At 42.7% G+C, this 22,956-nt stretch overlaps 1 gene segment (V, D, J or C); it reads left to right on the top strand.

Annotated features, from left to right (window-relative positions):
- The first annotated feature begins 143 nt into the window (after positions 1-143).
- LOC148139443 (Ig heavy chain C region-like) lies at positions 144-22,956 on the top strand. The segment is given in 5 exon segments: positions 144-212; positions 16,102-16,407; positions 19,546-19,857; positions 21,776-22,084; positions 22,543-22,956. Coding segments are annotated over 5 exon segments (1,338 nt in total).

The following is a 22,956-nucleotide window of genomic DNA, read 5'->3' as shown; positions in this document are numbered from 1 at the left end:
ACACTTCAATTTATCAAGAATGATCAGAATTCACTCGCACATGTGATGAAGATTTATCGTGACTTTATTTTGCCTGTGGTTCCGAAATTTTAATGGTAGATTTTTGGTTTGTTTTATGCAGAGCTAGTTATTGTGTGGCCCAGTGCAGATAATGTAACACTGTGTCTATCTTGATGACTGGGGCCAAGGGACCATGGTGACAGTGACTTCAGGTGAGAACTTTAACCTTTTTTGTGACTTTTTAAAAACTTTCCATTCATGTGACTAATTTCTGAATTAAATGAAACTCAGATTCTGTCTTGAGTTTGGTTTGGTTCGGAATGATTTTTGTTCAGGCTGATTATAGACTTCAGTTAAGGCTCAGCAAATAGTTATAATGGTTATGACGGAGTCAGTTGCTCTGAATATCTCTTTGTTTTGATTCGATAGGCTTTCGGTGCGGCTGGGTTACTTAAAACACCTAATGCATCTTAATCAGTCAGGTATAAATAATGTTTAATGTCAGTGACACTGGGACTAGGAGTTGCATTATCGACAACAAATGCTAAGAAGTTAAAGATGTTCAAAATATTTCCAAACATGATTAAATATGCTAAAATATCATTATCGACTTCTTGAATATATTTCCTGTATACATTATGTTCTTACCATAATTATATTTTCTCCTTTATTTTGTTAATTTTGTTGATGACAAGCAGGTTAAAAACTGTCATATTTTTTTTTTTTGCAGTGCTATATTTCATTCTGTTGATTTAGATTCTAAGATCGTTTTACTTGATTCTGTTGAGTTGTTCGGATTTAAAATTTGTTTTAGTTGATTGGGTTGAAATGAGTTGATTGGATTCTGACTTTGTTCTTACTTGATTTTGTTGAATTGCATTGATTGAATTTTGAAATTGTTTTATTTGGTTCTGATGAATTGAATTGGTTAGATTCTGATTATGTTTCATTTAAATCTGTTGTTTTGAGTTGATTGGATTCTGGTTTTATTTTCTTTGATTCTGTTGAATTGAGTTGATTGGATTCTTATACAGTTTGTGGAATTGATCTGTGTTTTCATGCTTTCAGTAACTGGTGTTTTCTTTCTGGTGAGGAGATGGTCTCTCTGGATTACTTTTAATTACCAATATTTGTGAAGTTCTTTGATTTTCCTGAATCGTTTCGGCATTTGTTAAACTCGTATGACATTTTTAATTCTGCTTGATTGAAAAATTTGCATCTGTTGTAACTGTCTGAAAACCAACTTAAGGCAGAAATAAAGAAGTGTGAGGAATGAAAAACTCGATTTTTAATGCAGTGACGATTTTTAAAAATCTAGTTTCTAATTGTAAACTAACCGAACTTTGTTTTGAGTCGGCTCATTCAAAATAAAATTTGGGACTAAATTCTGCAACTGCAGAATTGCTCAGTTCACGTAATTGAAACTAACTTACGACAATATAAAATTATAATGTGCTAATATTTGTCCATTTGAGTAATTTTGTTTTGTCCTTAAATGGATTAATCATTATATGCCTTCAAATGCTCTATTGTGCCCTGCACAAGATTGTCATGATCAGGAAGGGTGTACAGTTTGGAAATAAATCGAACTTTTGCCGGAAATGTTACAGCTTTAAATGTTACGTCCCCTCACAAACAAGGCTGATGTTTTGACTTGTTACTTCTTGTTCAATTTAATTCTTAGTTTGCTTGATTCTGAGCAGTTCTGTTAGACTTCAATTTGGATTTACTTGAGAGGTTACATCATGTTCTTGGTTCTAGAACATAGAACATAGAACATAGAAGAATACAGCGCAGTACAGGCCCTTTGGCCCTCGATGTTGCGCCGATCCAAGCCCACCTAACCTACACTCGCCCACTATCCTCCATATGCCTATCCAATGCACGTTTAAATGCCCATAATGAAGGAGAGTCCACCACTGCTACTGGCAGGGCATTCCATGAACTCACGACTCGCTGAGTAAAGAATCTACCCCTAACATCTGTCCTATACCTACCCCCCCTTAATTTAAAGCTATGCCCCCTTGTAATAGCTGACTCCATACGTGGAAAAAGATTCTCACTGTCGACCCTATCTAAACCCCTAATCATCTTGTACACCCCTATCAAGTCACCCCTAAACCTTCTTTTCTACAATGAAAACAGCCCCAAGTGCCTCAGCCTTTCCTCACACGATCTTCCTACCATACCAGGCAACATCCTGGTAAACCTCCTCTGCACCCGTTCCAGTGCCTCCACATTCTTCCGAGAGTATGGGGACCAAAACTGCACACAATACTCCAGATGCGGCCGCACCAGAGTCTTATACAACTGCAACATTACCTCAGTACTCCGGAACTCAATTCCTCTACCAATAAAAGCCAGTACGCCATATGCCTTCTTCACCGCACTATTTACCTGGGTGGCAACTTTCAAAGATTTGTGTACATGGACACCAAGATCTTTCTGCTCATCCACACTACCAAGTATCCGACCGTTAGCCCAGTACCCTATCTTTTTATTACTCTTACCAAAATGAATCACCTCACACTTAGCTACATTGAACTCCATTTGCCACCTTTCTGCCCAGTTCTGCAGCTTATCAATATCCCGCTGTAACCTGCCACATCCTTCCTCACTGTCTACCACTCCTCCGACTTTCGTATCATCCGCAAACTTGCTCACCCAACCTTCTAACCCCTCCTCCAGGTCATTTATAAAAATGACAAACAGCAATGGTCCCAAAACAGATCCTTGCGGAACACCGCTAGTGACAGCACTCCAAGATGAACCTTTGCTATCAACTACTACCCTCTGTCTTCTTCCAGCCAGCCAACTCCTAATCCAAACCTCCAACTCACCCTCAATGCCATACCTCCGTATTTTTTGCATTAGTCTACCATGGGGAACCTTATCAAACGCCTTACTAAAATCCATATACACCACATCTACTGCTTTCCCCTCGTCCACCTCCTTAGTCACCTTCTCAAAGAATTCAATAAGGTTTGTGAGGCACGACCTGCCCTTCACAAAAGGGCAGGTCTGTTGAAAGTGTTTGCAGAGCTACCTCTGCTGCAAATACATCGTGTTGTGATTTGTTGATCTTTGCTCTGTTGAGGTTTTTACATTGTTATTGCACTGTTAACATGATTTGTGACAGTGAACCTCTCCAGTTTCCTCTTACTCATTCAATGCAATCAGCATGCCAATTGAAACTTCATAAAGCCTAATATTCAGTGAAAGGTAAATCGCAAAGTTTTTGGAAATGAAGGGAAAAGATACCTTCAGGTGCGATTTTTACTGAGAAGTAATAATTAAAGATTAACCTAATCCACTCTTCGCAATCCAAATTCAGAACTCAACTATCTAGTTCAATCACAAGGTCTGTCTTTAAACAGTTTAACAAGTCATAGAGAAATATAAATTGAATTTCAAAAGTATAATGTTCCAGAAGTTCTTGCCTTGACCAAAAATGTCATGACTGTGGTTATAATTAATCAAGAAACGCTTTTCCATTCCGCTGTACACTACACGCAAGTTTTCTGTTTGGAAAATATCATTGGCAAAGACCATTTGGAAATTCTGCTCCATTCGATGAACAACAGATCAGTTTCATTGCTTTGATCAGTTTCACAAGTAAATTGTTCTATCCTTGATTAAACTGAATTTGCTGTGAAAAAAAAATAACTGAATGATTTAATCTGCACAGTGCTTTAGGTGTCCCCAATCCCTACGGTTAAAATAAATAGTTACATTTTACAGCACCACATCAACTGAAGAGTCATTCTTTTGGAAACAACTGCTATAGTGAATTATGTGACCAAGGCTAAATTTCGAATTAATTGAAATAATCCACTTATGCACTCGCAGGGCAGCATGGTGGCTCAGTAGTTAGCATCGATGCTTCACAGCGCCAGGATCCCAGGTTCGATTCTACCCTCGGGTAACTATCTGCATGGAGTTTGCACATTCGCCCAGTGTCTGCCTGGGCTTTCTCCTAAAGATATGCAGGTTAGGTGAATTGGCAGTTCTAAATTGCACATAGTGTTCAGGGATGTGTAGATTACGATGCATTTGGTAGGGGTGAATATAGGTTGGGTAAATGGGTCTGCGTGGGCTCCGTTCTGCTCGGGGGATCAGTGTGGAAGTGTTAGGCCAAATGGCCTGTTTCCATCCTGTAGGAAATGTACTCTAAAATCATGGAAGTACTTGCTGCAAGAACCGACAATGTATTTTACATCGATGTGTTCAGACATATGCAGAGTTCACAAATTTTCAGAAGACATGAACTAGAGGATAACAGAGCACGTTGTTTATTCAAACACTGAAAATAGAGTAATATTTATTTTAATTAATATACTTGACCGATTATTGCAATGTAGCAATCTGAAGGAGACTGCTCACATTAGATAAGTGTGATGGTTATTTAGATTTGATTTCCTGTAGTATGCCTTGGGCTATTTGGCCGAACAAGTCCACACCGATCCACTGAAGAGTAACCCACCCAGACCCATTCCCCTACCCTATATTTACCCCTGAGTAGTGCACCTAACACCATGGACAATATAGCACGACCAGTTCACCTGACGTGCACATCCTTGGATTGTGGGAGGATTCCCACGCAAAGTAGAGAATGCGTAAACTTCACAGAGACAGTCAAGCGAGGCTGGAACCGAGCCCGGGTACCTGGATCTGTGAGGCAGCAGTGCTCACCACTAATCCACCGCTCCGCCCACATTTGCTTAGTCATCAATTAACGCGGGCCACTGCAGTCAGAAGCATGTTTTCAATTAATACTTTTTAAAAAACATTTTCGTAAATTAAATGCTGCTAACAAGAAAATGAATTTGCCCTAATTTCTTCAACAGCCATGCATTTCCACACTGTAGTGCAGGACTAACATCATGCAGTGCATGTAAAATCTCCACAGTTCAAGAAATGCTTTCAGAATATGTAAAAATAATTTAGAGTATAATCTCTTTCCTCTGGAGCTGTGCTTTAATTGGTGACATACCTAATTACAACGACTTATTAAGTTTATTAACTCAGTGATTATCTATGTTCATTGTGAACACGTTTTCGTTCGCATTAATCCTCTGGTTAGTTCCTCTGGTGAATGTTCAATTACAGTGAATATATTGGATGTGAGTAATTGAGCAGATATATCCGCTAGCATATAGATTGTTGTACATTTCGTTTCAATGTTATCTCCGACTAACTTGTCAACCGGTCCTGACCATTTGTAAATTGTCTGGTTTGGGTACCTAAATCTTCGACAGTTCAATTTTATCTTGCTCTTCAAATCTACTCTTTTCTGCCAGAAATGCAATATTTGATTGGGTGTCTCAGAACTGAGTGCCGTGACTAAGTTGTTCCAATCAGAACGAATACCACAGTAACAAAAGGCAGGCAGATTCCAAGTGTTTTGAAATTGGTTGTTGGCAACAAGGGATATTTGATTGAGCGAGGCAGAGGGAAACATGCTGCTTATGTCCTTTGTGCCTCAGTTGGTCCAGGACATGTAGCACAATGTAGAATCAGAAATTATTTCGAATCTTACTATTTGAAAAGCTATTAACGTTTAATATTACTGGCAACGGTCATAACGCACTTCAAAACATTTTCATCTATCTCAAACTAAGTAGAACACCTGGGGCAGCAACATTAATCGTGGTTCTAGGGAAGGGAGTTCGAGGTTGAAATTCAGTGACAGTGAATTGATGGTAATGCAATTCCATGTTTTATTCCTCTGTAGTTCCCAGAGAGTTTGAACAATTCGGAGCTGCTGTCAAAGTATTCTTGGATAATTGTTGCAATGTTACTTTTATTGTACATACGTTCTGGAACAACCCCTTGTTGTTGGAAGGTGTCAATAATTAACATGGTTTATGCACTGTCAAACAGGTGGGCTGTGTTCTCTGAGATAGTGTAAAGCTCATTGTGTTCAGGTCTGCTGTGATATTGTAGTAGTGTGCCTGACTCCATGCCAGGCCTTGTGTTCACTTATAGCCTGTTAGAGAGGTATGTAATACCAACTCTTATTCGGGTCAGAAAAGCAGATTCAGTTGTTAGGATGTTTGTTGGAATTCCACTCACAGAGGCAGGTGAAATCTATTTCATCTCTGTCCTGACTTTTGTCTCTTAGATATTAAACAAAATTTTGGCGTTTAGCAGCTTTTTCGAGATCAATATTTGTTCACAAGCTTTTGGGCACCTCTAGCTAGGGTTAATCGAGTAAGTCCTCAAATAATTCCCAGGTTTAAATTGGTGTTCTAATAATATCACGTATAACTTATCCATAATGAATTGTTTTGAAGCATATTTGATGAGATTATGCCTAGGTTGTTTTACTTTATATTAAACCAGTGCTGTGGCTGAATTTGTTTTGTTCAGTCAGTGGGGGTTCCGCTGATTCCAACACTTGCAGCAGATGGTTATAGCTTTTCAACTGGTCTTCAATTGTTATCTCGGCTCATCCACTACCTCTGCTAAGAATGCTTTTCTAACAGCAGTCAAGCAAACGTAACCGCTGTCTAACTCAACAGGTGTGAGTTCTTGTGCCAAAAGCATGAAAACAATTTGCTGAAGGCGTGGGTGGGGGGCGGGTGGTCTCTCGACGTCAAACGTTATCCTTGTTTTCTCTCCACAGGAGCTGCCAGATCTGCTGAGTTTCTTCAGAAATTTCTGTCTTTATTTTAGTTTTCTAGAATTCCAAGTTTTTTGATTCATTTAAAAATATGTTCTGTTCCACGAAACAAGTTGTTCAGAGAGAAAATGCATTTGAACAAAATGAGAATGTTTAGAGATATGTTGTTTCAGAGAATCATTGAGTGTTAATGCTCTGATCTCAAATTGTTGTTTTACAAGAAACTATCATGAAGTAACAACACACTCCAGAGTGCAGTGCCTGCTGTAATTGGGTGGGAGTTATTATGATCACTCAAGTAGTGAATGTCAATGCTCCCATTCCAAATACCTGTAATCAACAGAATTCTTTTTTAAAGAATGTGTGAGACAATTAATTTGCTAAAATATTTTAATCCAAACTGTTCACCGCCAGTGCTAGCCTAACGACTGACACAATGATAGGGATGGGGAAGAGGAGAGCACTCAGCCCTCGAGCTGCTCCACCACTTACTTAAATCATGGTGCATCTGCGCACTAACTGCACAGGCCTCCCTTTGGCTAAAACTCTTTACCACTGTTGTTTAGCAAGCAAATACTATTCCCACATTTAATAGTTCAACTGCCCATAACAAAGGGAGACACCGTTTTTGAAAGACATTTCTGTGATTATTAAAAGTGACACAATGAGGCTGTAACATCCCAGTCTCGTATTCCACTAATTTAACATGGTATTTCTTTATTCCAAGGAAGCATAATGTGTGATTGTCGTGCTAAAAATGAGGGAAGCTTCATTCACATTATATGATTAAGAAATATCTCTGTTAGTTCAGTGAAAACGCAGTCAAACCACACAGAATGAAACCATTCAACATGTCATCTTGTGTGGGCACACAAGTGCCTCAAATACTTTTTTAATTCTTCCGGCTATTATTTGCATCTCAAGACAGGTGTGGAAGTGTCAAACTTTTATATCACATTGAAAAACCAGTTGTCCTCAGCTTACTTGAATAGCTGAAGTTTGTGTGGTATTAGCACATTCACAGCACTGTTAGAAAGTGAGTCCCATGGCTTTGATTGAGGAAGAGTAAAATGGCAGGGAAATAGTTGCGATTCAAGGTGGAGTCTAATTTGGAGGAAATCTTTCAGATGAAGTATTATCATGCATGTACACCCTTATCCTCAAAGATCACAGTTTTGGAATATATTGCCAAAGGGACATGTTAAAATACAAATTAGAAGCTGAAGTAGCCACTTAGGTCCCTTTACAATGCTATTCCATTCATGGGATCATCATAAATCCTGCTGCTCACCATCCTTTCCAACACCCGATAAAATTGAACCCGATTGTTTACTGTTCAACAAAAGAATGGTGAACCTTTGGAATTCTCCGCCACAGGTCAAAACATGAAGTGATTTCAAGAAGGAGATAGATTCCTTCAATTCTTAAAGAAATACTACAGATATGTGGTAAAAAGGCAAGCAGGGTAAAATATTGGTTTAAAGCCATGAGAACATCGAATGGGGCAAGGTTTGTAAGTTTGCACATGACACCAAAATTGGTGCTATAATTGGCAGTGAACGTGATTTAAAAGAGATCTTGATCAGCTGGGCCAATGGGATGAGGAGTTGCTGTTGGAGTTTAGAATAAATGAATACGACGTGTTACTTTTTGAGAAGATAAATCAGGTCCCAACTTACAGAGTTAATGGTAGGGCACTGGGTCGTGTCGTCGAACAGAGAGACCTGGGAGCTCAGATACACAGATTCTTACAGCGTCATAGAGTCTTAGAGATGTACAGCATGGAAATAGACCCTTCATTCCAACCATCCATGCCAACCAGACATCCCACCCCAATCTAGTCCCACCTGCCAGCACACGGCTCATATCCCTCCAAACCCTTCCTATTCATATACCCCTCCAAATGCCTCTTAAATGTTGCAATTGTACCAGTTTCCACCACTTCCTCTGGCAGCTCATTCCAAACACGTACTACCTTCTGTGTGAAAGAGTTGCCCCTTAGGTTTCTTTTGTATCTTTCCCCTCTCACCCTAAACCTATTCCCTCTAGTTCTGGACTCCCCGAACCCAGGGAAAAGACATTGCCTATTTACTCTTACCGTGTCCCTCATAATTTTTTAAACCTGTATAAGGTTACCCACTAAGCCTCCGACGCTCCAGGGAAAACAGCCCCAGCCTGTCCAGGTTCACCCTCGAGCTCAAATCCTCCAATTCTAGCGACATGCTTGTAAATCTTTTCTGAACCCTTTCAAGTTCCACATCATCTTTCCGATAGTAAGGAGACCAGAATTGCACGCAATGTTCCAACAGTGGACAAAACAATGTCCTGTACAGCCACAACATGTCATCCCACCTCCTGCATTCAATACTCTGACCAATAGAGGAAAGCATACCAAACGCCTTCTTCACTATCCAATCTACCTGCGACTCGACTTTCAAGGAGATATGAATGTTCACTCCAAGGTCTCTATGTTCAGCAACACTCCCTAGGACCTTACCATTAAGTGTAGAAGTCCTGCTAAGAATTGCTTTCCCAAAATGCAGCACCTCGCATTTATCTGAATTAAACTCTATCTGCCACTTCTCAGCCCATTTGGCCCATCTGGTCAACGTCCTGTTGTAATCTGAGGTAACCCTCTTCCATGTCCACTACACTTCCAATTTTGGTGTCATCTACAAACTTACTAACTGTACCTCTTATTATCGCATCCAAACAAATTATGTAAATGACAAAAAGTAGAGGCCCCAGCACCGATCCTTGTGGCACTCGACTGGGCACAGGTCTCCAGTCGGAAAAACAACTCTCCACCAAGACCCTCTGTCTTCTACCTATGATAAGTTCTGTATCCAAATGGTTAGTTCTCCCTGTATTCCGTGAGATCTAACCTTGCTAATCAGTCTCCCATGGGGAACTTTGTCGAACGCCTTACTGAAGTCCATATAGATCACATCTACCACTCAGCCCTCATCAATCCTTTTCGTTACTTCCACAAAAAATCTCAGTCAAGTTTGTGAGACATGCTTTCCCATTCACAACGCCATGTTGACTATCCCTAATCATTCCTTGCCTTTCCAAATCAAAGGACATCCTGTCCCTCATGATTCCCTCCAGCAACTTACCCACCACCTACGTCAGACTCACTGGTCTATAGTTCTATGGTTTGTCCTTACCAGCCTTCGTAAACTGTGGCAACACGTTAGCCAACCTCCAGTCTTCCGGCTCTTCACCTGTGACTACCGATGATACAAATATCTCATCAAGGGGCCCACCAATCACTTCTCTAGATTCCCACAGAGTTGTAAGCTACACCTGATGAGGTCCTGTGGATTTATCCATCTTTATCCGCTTCAAGTCATCCAGCAATTTCTTTTATAACATGGATATTTTACAAGATGTCACTATGCATTTCCCTAAATCTTTATCTTCCATATACTTTTTCACAGTAAATACTGACGCAAAATACTCTCGCCATTTTCTGCGGCTCTACGCAAAAGCCGCCTTTCTGATCTTTGAAGGGCCCTATTCTCTCCCTCGTTACCTTTTTGTCCGTAATGTATTTTTAAAAACTCTTCTGATTCTCCTTAATTCTATTTGGCAAAGCTGTCTCATGTCCCCATTCTTCACTCCTGATTTCCCTCTTAAGTACTTCCTTTATACTCTTACTGGGTAGTAATGTTGAATACAGGGACCTGGGAGTTCAGGTACATAAATTCATGAAAACATTGTCTCAAGTAGCCAGTGTGTTGAAGCTTTGGCACATGGGCCTTCATTGGTCAGAGCATTGAGTGCAGGAGTTGAATCTTCCTTCTGTAACTGCAGCAGACATAGGAATGAAGTGCCAGAGGAAGTGGTAAATGCAGAGATAGGTACAACACTTAGAAGACAATTGGGCAGGTACAGGAATTGAATAGGTCCGGATGGATGTTTGCTAAAAGCAGACAAATGGAATTAGTTTAATTTGTGAACTCTGGTCAGCATAGATAACCTGTACCAAAGGAATTGTTATGTGCTATATGGCTTTATAACTCTCTGGCTTTATGGTGCAGTTGGCTCAACGTTGCAAGCTGGTAAGCAAGTGAGGGGTTAGCTTGGGAATGTGGGAGAGTTTGAGCTGGTAGGCTTTGAGGTATTGGCTGGCTGATGGGTAGACTTGCATTCACCCCATCTGGCAGGGTGGCATCAACATAAATGGTAATGGTCACAAGGAGAATTTGGTCGAATTGTGCTTGGTAAATGAGGGACCGTTTGAGTTGAAATACAGGAGGTCTGTCTTTGCCAAGCTTGTGAGTGGAGAGGTCGACAGGGTGCCACGCTGCTGAGTGGAGAGGTGTGCAGGGCGCCAGGCTGTTTCCAGAGCAGAAGGTCACTGTAATGAAGTGGCAGGTGGACATGATGTCAAACTGCAAAGTTCAGAGTCTGGCAAAATGGCAGGTGGTAAAGGACAGATGCGAATGGAGCTAGGATACAATGTGAACAGGTTGACTTGGGTAAGATGAGAGATCAGTGACCAAGGGCTGAAGTCATGCCTTGTGTAGTGGGGTTCTGACAGAGGTTGTGAAAATGATGGTGCCAGGTCCAGTCAGGGCCAGGTTCAGCATGGACCAGATGCAGGGTGGCAGCAGTGGAATTATAGAGTCATACAGATGCTCAGCATGGAAACAGACCCTTTGGTCCAACCCAACCATGCCGACCAGATATCCCAACCCAATTTAGTCCCACATTCCAGCACCCGACCCATATCCCTCTAAACTCTTCCTATTCATATACGCATCCAAATTTCTCTTAAATATTGAAATTGTAACTGCCTCCACAAATTCCTCTGGCAGCTCATTCCATACACGGATCACCCTCTCTGTGAAAAAGTCGCCCCTTTAGGTCTCTTTTACATCTTTTCCCTCTCACGCTAAACCTATGCACTCTAGTTCTGGATTTCCCCGAACCAAAGGAAACTACTTTGTCTATTTACCCTATCGATGCCCCTCATAATTTTGTAAACCTCTGGGATTGACATTATGTATCAATCTGAAATAGAGAAAATGGAACATTAGACTGCAGTACAGTCCCTTCAAGCCTTTATGTTGTGCCAATCTGTGGAACCAGTCTGAAGCCTATCTATCACATACTATTTCATTTTCATCCATATGTTCATCCAATTACATTTTAAATGTCCTTAAATTTGACAAGTATACTATTGTTGCAGACAGTGCCGTCCGCGCCCCTACTACAGTCTGAGTAAAGAACCTACTTCTGACATCTGTCCTCTCTCTATCAGCCTTCAATCTAGGGCTATGTCCCCTCCTGCCAGCCATCACCATCCAATGAAAAATACTCTCTCTGCCTGCCCTATCTAACCCACTGATTCTCTTATATGTCTGAATTAAGTTACCTCTCAACCTTCTTCTCTCAAACAAAAACAGCCTCAAGAACCTTATCCTTTCTTCATGAAACCTTCCCACATACCAGGCAACATCCTGGTAAATCTGCTCCGAACTCTTTCCAAAGTTTCCACATTCTTCCTATAATATGGTGACCAGAACTATGTTGAAACTTTATTGCTGGAACAGCACAGCAGGTCAGGCAGCATCCAGGGAACAGGAGAATCGACGTTTCGGGCATAGGCCCTTCTTCATTCGCCTCCGTGCCTTCTTCTTCAATCAAGACTCTCGCCCACCCTCTGACGACCCCTTCTCCCACCTCCAACACACCCCGTCCACCTGGACACCCCGTGCTGGCCTCCTACCTGCCCTCGACCTCTTCATAGCAAACTGCCGCCGCGATATTAACCGCTACCTGAACTCCCACACTCCCCCCACCCACTCCAACCTCTCACCCTCGGAACGCGCAGCCCTCCACTCCCTCCGTTCCAACCCCAACCTCACCATCAAACCAGCTGACAAGGGAGGCGCAGTAGTAGTTTGGCGCACTGACCTTTACACCGCTGAGGCCAAACGCCAGCTCGCAGATACCTCCTCCTACCGTCCCCTTGACCATGACCCCACCCCCCACCACCAAACCATCATCTCCCAGACCGTCCATAACCTCATCACCTCAGGGGACCTCCCATCCACCGCCTCCAATCTCATAGTCCCACAACCCCGAACCGCCCGTTTCTACCTCCTGCCTAAAATCCACAAACCTGACTGCCCCGGACGACCCATCGTCTCAGCCTGCTCCTGCCCAACCGAACTCATCTCGGCATACCTCGACACGGTCCTGTCCCCATTAGTCCAAGAACTCCCCACCTACGTTCGTGACACCACCCACGCCCTCCACCTCCTCCAGGATTTCCGCTTCCCCGGTCCCCAACGCCTCATCTTCACCATGGACATCCAGTCCCTGTACACCTCCATCCCCCATCACGAAGGACTCAAAGCACTCCGCTTCTTCCTTTCCCGCCGTACCACCCAGTACCCTTCCACCGACACCCTCCTTCGACTGACCGAACTGGTCCTCACCCTGAACAACTTTTCTTTCCAATCCTCCCACTTTCTCCAAACAAAAGGAGTAGCCATGGGCACCCGCATGGGCCCCAGCTATGCCTGCCTCTTCGTAGGGTATGTGGAACAATCCATCTTCCGCAACTACACTGGCCCCACCCCCCATCTTTTTCTTCGCTACATTGATGACTGTATCGGCGCTACCTCGTGCTCCCACGAGGAGGTTGAACAGTTCATCCACTACACCAACACCTTCCACCCCGACCTCAAATTCACCTGGACAGTCTCGGACTCCTCCCTCCCCTTCCTAGACCTTTCTGTTTCTATCTCAGGCGACCGAATCAACACGGACATCTACTACAAACCTACCGACTCCCACAGCTACCTGGACTACACCTCCTCCCATCCTGCCCCCTGTAAAAACGCCATCCCATTCTCCCAATTCCTTCGTCTCCGCCGTATCTGCTCCCAGGAGGACCAGTTCAAAATACGTACAACACAGATGGCCTCCTTCTTCAAGGACCGCAATTTCCCCCCCGACGTGGTCGACGGTGCCCTCCACCGCATCTCCTCCACTTCCCGCTCCTCCGCCCTTGAGCCCCGCCCCTCCAACCGCCACCAGGACAGAACCCCACTGGTCCTCACCTACCACCCCACCAATCTCCATGTACAGCGCATCATCCGCCGTCACTTCCGCCACCTCCAAACAGACCCCAGCACCAAGGATATATTTCCCTCCCCTCCCCTATCAGCTTTCCGTAGAGACCACTCCCTCCGCGACTCCCTTGTCAGATCCACACCCCCCACCGACCCAACCACCACTCCCGGCACCTTCCCTTGCAACCGCAGGAGGTGCAACACTTGCGCCCACACCTCCCCCCTCACTTCTCTCCAAGGCCCCAAGGGAAACTTCCATATCCGCCACAGATTCACCTGCACCTCCACCCACATCATCTACTGCATCCGCTGCAGCCGGTGTGGCCTCCTCTATATTGGGGAGACAGGCCGCCTACTTGCGGAGCGGTTCAGGGAGCACCTCTGGGCCACCCGGACGAACCAACCCAACCAACCTGTGGCACAGCATTTCAACTCCCCCTCCCACTCCACCGAGGATATGCAGGTCATTGGACTCATCCACCGCCAAACCACAACAACCCGACGGTCGGAGGAGGAGCGTCTTATCTTCCGACTGGGAACCCTCCAACCGCAGGGGATGAACTTGGACTTCACCAGTTTCTTCATCCCCCCTCCCCCCACCTTGTCTCAGCCGGATCCTTCCAGCCCGGCACCGCCTTCCTGACCTGCAGTCTTCTTCTTGACCTCTCCGCCTCCACCCTACTCCGACCTATCACCCTCACCTTGACCTCTTTCCACCTATCACATTTCCAACTCCCCTCCTCCAAGTCCCTCCTCCCTACCTTTTATCTTCTCCTGCTGAACACTCTCTGCTCATTCCTGAAGAAGGGCCTATGCCAGAAACGTCGAATCTCCTGTTCCCTGGATGCTGCCTGACCTGCTGTGCTGTTCCAGCAATAAAGTTTCAACTTTGATCTCCAGCATCTGCAGACCTCACTTTCTCCCTGACCAGAACTATGCACAATACTCCAAGTGCAGGCACACCAGAGTTTTGTACAGCTGCAGCATGACTTCAAGGTTTTGAAACGCAGTCCCTCTACTAATGAAAGCCAACTCAATGTATGCCTTCTTAACAATCCTATCAACTTGACTAGCAACGTTTAGGTATCTATGTACATGGACACCGAGATGTCTCTGCTCATCTACATTACCAATATGGATTGCGTTGGATGTGTTTCTTGTGATAGGGGTGGTGTAATCCGGGCATGAATGGGTGAGTAACCGGGAAGGGTTTGTCAACATGAGTGGAAATTTAGGTCTAGACAGCGAGGGAGAGCAGTGCTTAGTCTGAGAGATGATGGTTTTGGTGGTGAACTGCGAGTCAGTTTGATAGTTATTAAAGTTATAGAGTACTTGCTAATTTTTCACATCATATTTACGTAAATAGTCAAGTCAGTTAGCTGTAACCCTTCAACGCCTCTGAAACCTAATGCTCCTCCATTTTTCAGAGGTCTCCAGAATTCAGATAATTTTAAATTAGAAGTTTCAACTTCCAGACAATTGACATGAGTCCAACCGTGACAGCCATCCTCCTAGTCCCAGTGCTCAGCTCCTGCCTGTGCTGCTGCTGCAGTGACCATCTTCCCAGAGAGAACATTCTGCCTTGTATTGATAAATGAAGAAGAGTCACTGGACCTGAACTATTCACTCTGATTTCTTTCCAGAAATACTGCCAGCTGTTGGGTTTTTCCAGCAATATCTGATTTTGTTTCTGATTTCATGCAGCACGGTACCTAGTCGGGCGGCACACTGTTTCCGTGGTTAGCATTGCTACCTCATAGCATTAGGGACTCGAGTTCGATTCCATCCTCGTGTGACTGTCTGTGTGGAGTTTTCACATTCTCTCTGTGTCGGTGTGGGTTTCTTCCCAAGGTCCAAAGATGTGCAAGCTGGGTAAATTAGCCATGTTGTATTCAGGGATTGGCATGTTAGGTCCATTAGTCAGAGTTAAATGGAGAGTAATAGGGTAGGGCAATGGGTCTGGATAGGTTACTTTTCAGAGGGTTGGTGTGGATATGTTGGGCCAAATGGCCTGTTTGCCCACACTGTAGAATTTTGATGAATCCGTATTTCCTTGGTTTGTATTTTGTGAAAACTCTCTGCTCTTCACTTGCAATCCAGTGAAAGTGTCAGTTGGTGAGATTTTGAAACAGTTACTGGGGTGGGATCAGCATGTTCTTCTTCCTAAATTATATGGTAATGGTCAAGGTAGAGGCCATGTTTATGAAGAGGGAACCAATAGATCATGATCAACATCTGGTAAGAAACAAAAACAACTTCCAGTTATACTGTAGACTTCAGCAGGAGCATGCTGGAAAACGTTTACAGCTGAGGATATATTTGAGTAACTGATAAGGACAAATTAACAGAAACTAATGTGCTCAATTGGTCATTCTATCCTAGAGACACCGTCTCCCCCCACGCTTTATGGCCTGGTCTCCTCCTGTCAGGACCACAACACCGGTTCTCTGATCTTTGGTTGTTTGGCAATGGACTATTACCCTGACGTAATCAAGATAACCTGGAAGAAAGGTGGGGAGTTAATCACGACTGGATTTAAGACTTACCGATCAGTGAGAAACAAGAATGGAACCTATACCCAGAGCAGCCAGTTAACCCTGCCAGAATCAGCAGTAGATTGCCCCAGCAAAATCTACTGTGACGTTCAACACAGCGGGTCACACAAGAGCAAAGAAATGCTATGTCCGGGTAAGTGTTGTGGGAACTGAGATCAACAGAACATCTGTGATTAAGCCGAATAAGGCATTATTTATAACCTTTTCACAGAATCATTTTATACAGCACAGGAAAAGGCCCTTCGGTCCATCCAGTCCACACCTAAAAATAACTGCCGCCTCACTATTCCAGTCTTATGTGCCAGCACTTGATCCATTGCCTTGTGTGACTTGCCTTTGCAAGTATGCATCTAAATATTTCATACTTATTATGAGGGGCTCAATCTCTACATAACTTGTCGGCACCGAGCTCCAGACTCACACCACCCTCTGTTTGATTTCGTTTTGACTTGAGATCCACCCTAAACCTCCTGGCCTTGCCTTCACCCTGTGCCCCTGAGGCATTGATCTCTCCCTCAAGGGAATTGTTTTTGTCCAGTTCCACCTGCCTGGAATTATTTGAGGTATAGACATCGCTACCATCTTCTCCCTAATTCTCCTCTTCTCCAAGGAAAACCCCCGTCTATCTAATATTTTCATAACTAAAATACTCCAACCCAGGCAAAATCCTTGCAAAGCTCATTAATGCTGCTTTCAGCGTAATCACATTCTTTCGATAACATGCACACAATGCTTCAGTGTGGCCTAAGCAGTGTTTTATTAAGTTCCAGTATTATCTCCCTACTCTTCATTGTCAATGTCTCGGCTCATAAAAACAAATATCCTCCCCACCTTCTTCGCTGTCTTTATCCAGATGACACAGTAATATATGGGACCAGTGGGTGTGCACACCAATGACCCTCAGCCATTTCCAGGTTTCCACCATTCAAAACGAAATACCTCACAGTTTCTTCTGCCGAAGTGCATCACCTTACTCTTATCCTGAATGATTTCTATTTGCAACTTCTCTTCACGTATAATCATTTCTTGTATATCCTCCTGCAATCTAAAGCTATCATGCTCATGAATTACCAACATGACAATTTTGCTTTCATCTGTGAACTTGCTGGTTAACCTTCCTACATTCCAGTCTCAATCACTGGTATATAAGAGAAACAGCAAGAAAATCAGCACTGATCCCTGCAGAACAACATGAGACATAGATTTCCAGTCACGCAGACACCTCATGACCATTATCCCCTGCTCCCCTCCACTCAGCAAATTCTCGATCCAATTTGGCAATTTAAATATGATCCTAATGGCTCTGATTATTGCTGTCATCTGGTCATTGAGTTATCTATCTAAAGACTACCACCAAATTGTTAAGACATGACTTCCTCTCTATAAAACCATGCTGAAAGTTTTTGATTGATCTTGCAAATGAAGACTAATTCCGCTCCTCAATAGTTCCAATAGTTTCCCTACTACTGAGACTAGCTTGACAGATCTGTGTTTTCCTTATGTTTCCCTTCCTTCGTCCTGCATAACAATGCAACGTTGGCTGATCTGCACTCACATGTCACAACTCCTGTTGTCAGACAGTAATTCTAAATTATTGCCAGCGACACAACTATTGCATCATTTGCATCACTCAACAGCTTGTTATATATTGCATCTGCCCTGGAAATATAACCACTTTTCATCCAGCAAGACAACAAAGAACATCACATCATCTGACCTAACTTCTGAAGGTACATCACAACACTCCTCCATGATTTCTAGCCCCACATTGTTCCTCTTACTAGTGAAAACTGACACAGCACATTTGTTTCGACCGCAACTTAATCCTCTGGCTCACACCAATAATAACATTTAATGGACATTACTGTTCCCTGAATTATTCGTTTATGAATGAGCCCATAACTTATTAAAATAATTTCCTTTATTTTGACTGCTATTATTTTCTCATGGTCCCTTTTCCTCTTCTAATTCCTTTTTCTTGCAAATACCCACTTGCACGTTCTGTACTTCATTCTAGTTTCTATTGTTTTGAGATTTCGGGGTAGAAATGAAGCCACCCTTATTTCCCTTCATCTCACCCGCCATGCCCTTTTATGTTCCAGGTTCGCTGCATTCTTGGTCCCACACTGTGGCTTCATGGGAAATGTTCTGCCTGTGCTTTTCCTATTTCTTTTTTTTTAAATGTGTCACACTGCTCTGATTTAGATTTACCAGCAAGTTTCAGATTCCAGTCCACTTTAGTCAAACCATTACCTTATCTTATTAACATTGACCTTCCCCTTTCAGAACTTTGGGCCCATTTCTATCCCTTTCCAGAACAATCTGGATTTCAACAGATTTATGATCACCGTCTGCAAAGTGCTCCAACATTGATTTTTACCCACTCAATCGATTTCATCCCCTAAAGTTAAGTCCAGGTTCACCCCTCTCTTGCAAAGTCTGGATTAAAATGTTCTGTGTTAAACACAAACTTTGTTAAAATATTCTCCTGGGGGCATTTTCAGAATTCTGCTTCCTTGAAATTTTTGACAAAATGAATATCCAAGCCTACGCTGAGGAAGATAAAATCCTCTTTTCTCATTTAATTTACGTTTAAGTTAATTTAAGTTGCTCTGAAATTTGCCCATGTCTCTGCACTTCTCAGTCTTTTGGACAAACAGTAAGGTTTATCGTAGTTATGTTTGCTGTATTTTGGTTTTGAAGTACTGTTCATTTGCCTTTGTTCAAGGAGGTATCCATCATTTCATTTCTCTTTCCAACCTAAAATACTCTTGTCAGAATTACTACAGAATGGACATTTTCGACCACACACCCACTCCCCCCATCCTTTTCCATCTTACCCTGTCTCGCCTTAGGGCACTAAATTTTGGAATATTGAATAGCCACTTCTGCCCCTCTCTCAACATGTCTCCGTGAGAGCAACGGCATCGTTTCCTCGTTTACGCCGTTAATTCATCCGCCTTGTTCATCAAACTCTTTCATTAAAACGAATACCATCAAAAGTTGTTACCTCCCTTCTAATTTAACCAGCCTATCATTTCTATGCCTCCTAGATTCCCTTGCAGTGTCCTCTAATTTTAGCCCTTCACATTGTCCTGCTGATCTTTCTGTGTGGATCTCAGCTTCTCTAGCACCTTGCACAATTATGATTCTAGTAATATCGGGGTTAGTATGATATATAAGAACTGATTGCATTTGTTATTAAATTCGTCAAATAATATATATATATATATATATATATATAATATATATGTGTGTGTGTTTCCTAAAGGTCGAGATGTTCTCCCTCCAACACTTCTCCTAACTGTGAGCTCCAGTGAAGAAATCGCAAGCAGCAAGTTTGCAACTCTCGTCTGTTCAATCATTGATTTTCATCCAAAGTCAATCTCCGTGAGTTGGTTGAAAAATGGCCGACCTTTGGATTCTGGCTTCTTCACGTCTCCCGTGTGTGAGGCGAGCGGGAACTTCTCGGTGACGAGTCGCCTGATGGTCCGTTATAGTGAATGGTTCAACTGCGCAGTCTATACCTGCCAGGTCACTCATGGAGAGAACACTCAAAGTAAAAACATCACCGCACTCCAGGGTAAGAGACACAGACTGAGAGAGCTACAAATCATTTTGAACTCGCATGTGAATCAAACACACACTTTTATTAGGCTTAGTAAACAGCACGGTACAGCTTCTCATTTCCCTAAATGCCATGTGTCTCTTATTTCTGTTTGAGTGTCGCATTAGCATTGCTCATAATTCATTATTTTAGCTAATCAGAAAAGCATGTTTCCTATTTGTTGAAGACGAATAGACAGTGAACTTTGTTAAATAGTTTGTTGGCTGACCATGCTGGGAGAGGCATTCAGAGTGCCGAGTCCTTGCCTGGTAGTGGCCGCAAGGATAATTTGGGGTCAGGGGTGTCTGAGAGGTATCTGATAGAAATCTAGAAAATACTGACAGACCGAGTTAGAGTAAACGTGGAGTAGATGTTTTGACCAGTAGGCGATAATAGGACCCACGGGTACAGTCTCAGAGTCAAAGGGAGCACCATCTGGAACTAAGATGGGGAGGAATTTCTTCTTCCAGAGGGTGATGAATCTATGGAGCGCATTGCTGCAGAGGGCTGTGGAGCCCAGGCTATTGTCTGTATTCAAGACAGAGATGGATCGGCTCTTGCTTAATTCAGGGAGAAGGCGGGAGAATGGGGTTGAGAAACATATCAGCCATAATCGAACGGCGGAGAAGATTTGATTGAGCGAATAGCCTCATTCTGATCCTCTATCTTATAGTTTTGTGATCTCAAAATGACATGGTAAAAATATGCAGTAACCCTTAATTGAAAATAAATGAAAATACGTGCAATACTTCATTCCCTGCTCAGTAATGACCTGTTGGCCTTGGGCATTGTAATACACAGACTTTTTTAATATCTGGTATTGAGCTCTTCCACTTCATTTATGGGATGTGACCACAGACCAAGTGGGTTTCACATTTGATTAACTAGGATAAACGTAATCTCACTGAGCTTCTTTCAGACGTTCCCTGTCATTAGCGAATGAGGCAGGTGAATAAATTCTGGTGGGAATGCGACAATAGGGATGAATGAACTAGGAATGAATGCCAGGCTAATTCAGCCTGATTTGGGATGGAGATGTTTACATAGTGATTGGTAGACATCTGAATAAAACTAGTGCAAATTTCCATCGAGTTTGTAGATTAATTTAAGATGTTTCTGCTTTTTTTTCAATGAAAGTAAAAAATGCAGCCTGATAAATAAAGTGAATCTACAGACCAGTCACGAACTCTTTGAATGGAAGGAAAGACTTGAGGGGATGGGTGTTCTTCACGATGTCTAATGCTGTACTCAGTGCCTTTTTTTCAGGTCAACTCCAAATTCAGCCCACAAGGAATAATGACATAAATTAGAGAATGCTCTCACACCAATAATGCCAAGTATTTTCGATCACGTTAAATATAATGAATATAATTTCCATGGCCATTCACCGCTCCTGTAACACTTTAAATCCTCTGCAAATGCATGAAGACTAAGAGAATAATTATGACTAATTACAATTTTCTGAAATTCGGTATCTGATTTGGCACTTAGTGTGACCAGCAACGTAACGTTCATGGACATAGAAATGAACTCATTATATACAGATTACTCTTGCCCCAAGTATCAATAGATGGTCTTAAGTAAGAGACCAACTCTGAAAGAAATATGACTCCGTGAATTACATTATGGTATCTTCGATGATTTTACTTTTTTCACAGGTTTCACTTTTTACAAAAACAGTGTTCTTTAGGAATAATTACACAGGCTACGTTATAGGTAATCACGAATTATTTCACAGATCAAAATATATGAACAATAGTTAGTATCGTTTCAGCAAGAGTTAGAAGTTGCCATTTCGAAGGTGGTTTCTTCACCCTGTGAGGAAATAACCTGAAGAGTGGGTGTACTGATCCTAAAGAGGCATTTTACATTGATTTTGATTGCTGTTTCATAGGAGATACTGTGCTCCACGATTACACGGTTAAAATCCTCCCGCCACCAGTAGAACAGGTCTTGCTGGAGGCGACGGTGACGTTAAACTGTGTTGTGTCCAATCTTCCTTCTGGAGTCAACGTCACCTGGATAAAAGAAAAGAAGCCTCTGAAATCAGAGATTGCTGAGCAGCCTGGACAGAATCCCGACAGTGTGATCAGCAAATTAGATATTTCGACTGAAGCCTGGCTGAGTGGCGTTACTTTTGAATGTGTGGTGTACCATCAGAATCTACCGACTCCGCTGAGAGACTCCATCCACAAGAAGAAAGGTGAGCGGTGAGATTAAAGCACAAAGAATCCCATGTGTAATTGAAATCCAGGTACATCAATGGCAAGCTTTGATTGGTAATGAGCAAACACTGCTGGGAGCATAAATGATGCATTTGATGGCAGAAAAGCTAAGTATCTGATTAAGAAAGAGACAGACCAATGGCTATTCTATTCCGATTAAATCAGATAAGGTGGGAAGGAACCTGGGTTGTGACGTCACCATCAGCAATGACACATGGACAGAATGTCCTCGTTGTGGGCTGGAAACATGGATGCGACTTTCAAATTAAACTTTTTACATCTTTTATTGAACATAGTGTCTACCACTCTGCTCCTATCAGAAAATGAATGTGAAAAAATCCCAAATTTAAAATGGCATATTTTAATATTTAGTGAAATCGTGATATTGATTCTGGATTTTTATACTTGATTTATATTTGTCTCAAATATTTTGCAGTGATTAATGCACTGGAGCCATCAGTGTCTGTGCTCCTGCCACCAACAGAAGAAATCTCCGCTAAGCGGTTTCTCTCCCTCATCTGTTTAGTGAGAGGTTTCTTCCCCCAAGAGATCTTCGTCAAGTGGACAAACAATGACAAGCTAGTGAATCCCAGTAACTACAAGAACACCGAGGTGATGGTGGAGAGCAACAACACCTCCTTCTTCATGTACAGCCTGTTATCTATTACAGCGGAGGAGTGGGCCAGCGGTGCTTCTTACTCCTGTGTGGTGGGACATGAAGCGATTCCATTGAAGATCATCAACAGAACTGTCGATAAATCCAGCGGTAAACCAAGTTTTGTAAACATTTCACTTGCACTGATGGACACTGTTAATTCATGTCAATAAAAATCTCAAAGCTGATTTAATA

This window comes from Chiloscyllium plagiosum, unplaced genomic scaffold (assembly GCF_037043375.1).
Source record: "Chiloscyllium plagiosum isolate Xiang-an unplaced genomic scaffold, Cpla_swu_hap1 HiC_scaffold_38, whole genome shotgun sequence".
Lineage (NCBI taxonomy): Eukaryota > Metazoa > Chordata > Chondrichthyes > Orectolobiformes > Hemiscylliidae > Chiloscyllium > Chiloscyllium plagiosum.
The sequence above is the reverse complement of the archived record's forward strand: the minus strand, read 5'-3'. Positions and strand labels throughout refer to the sequence as shown.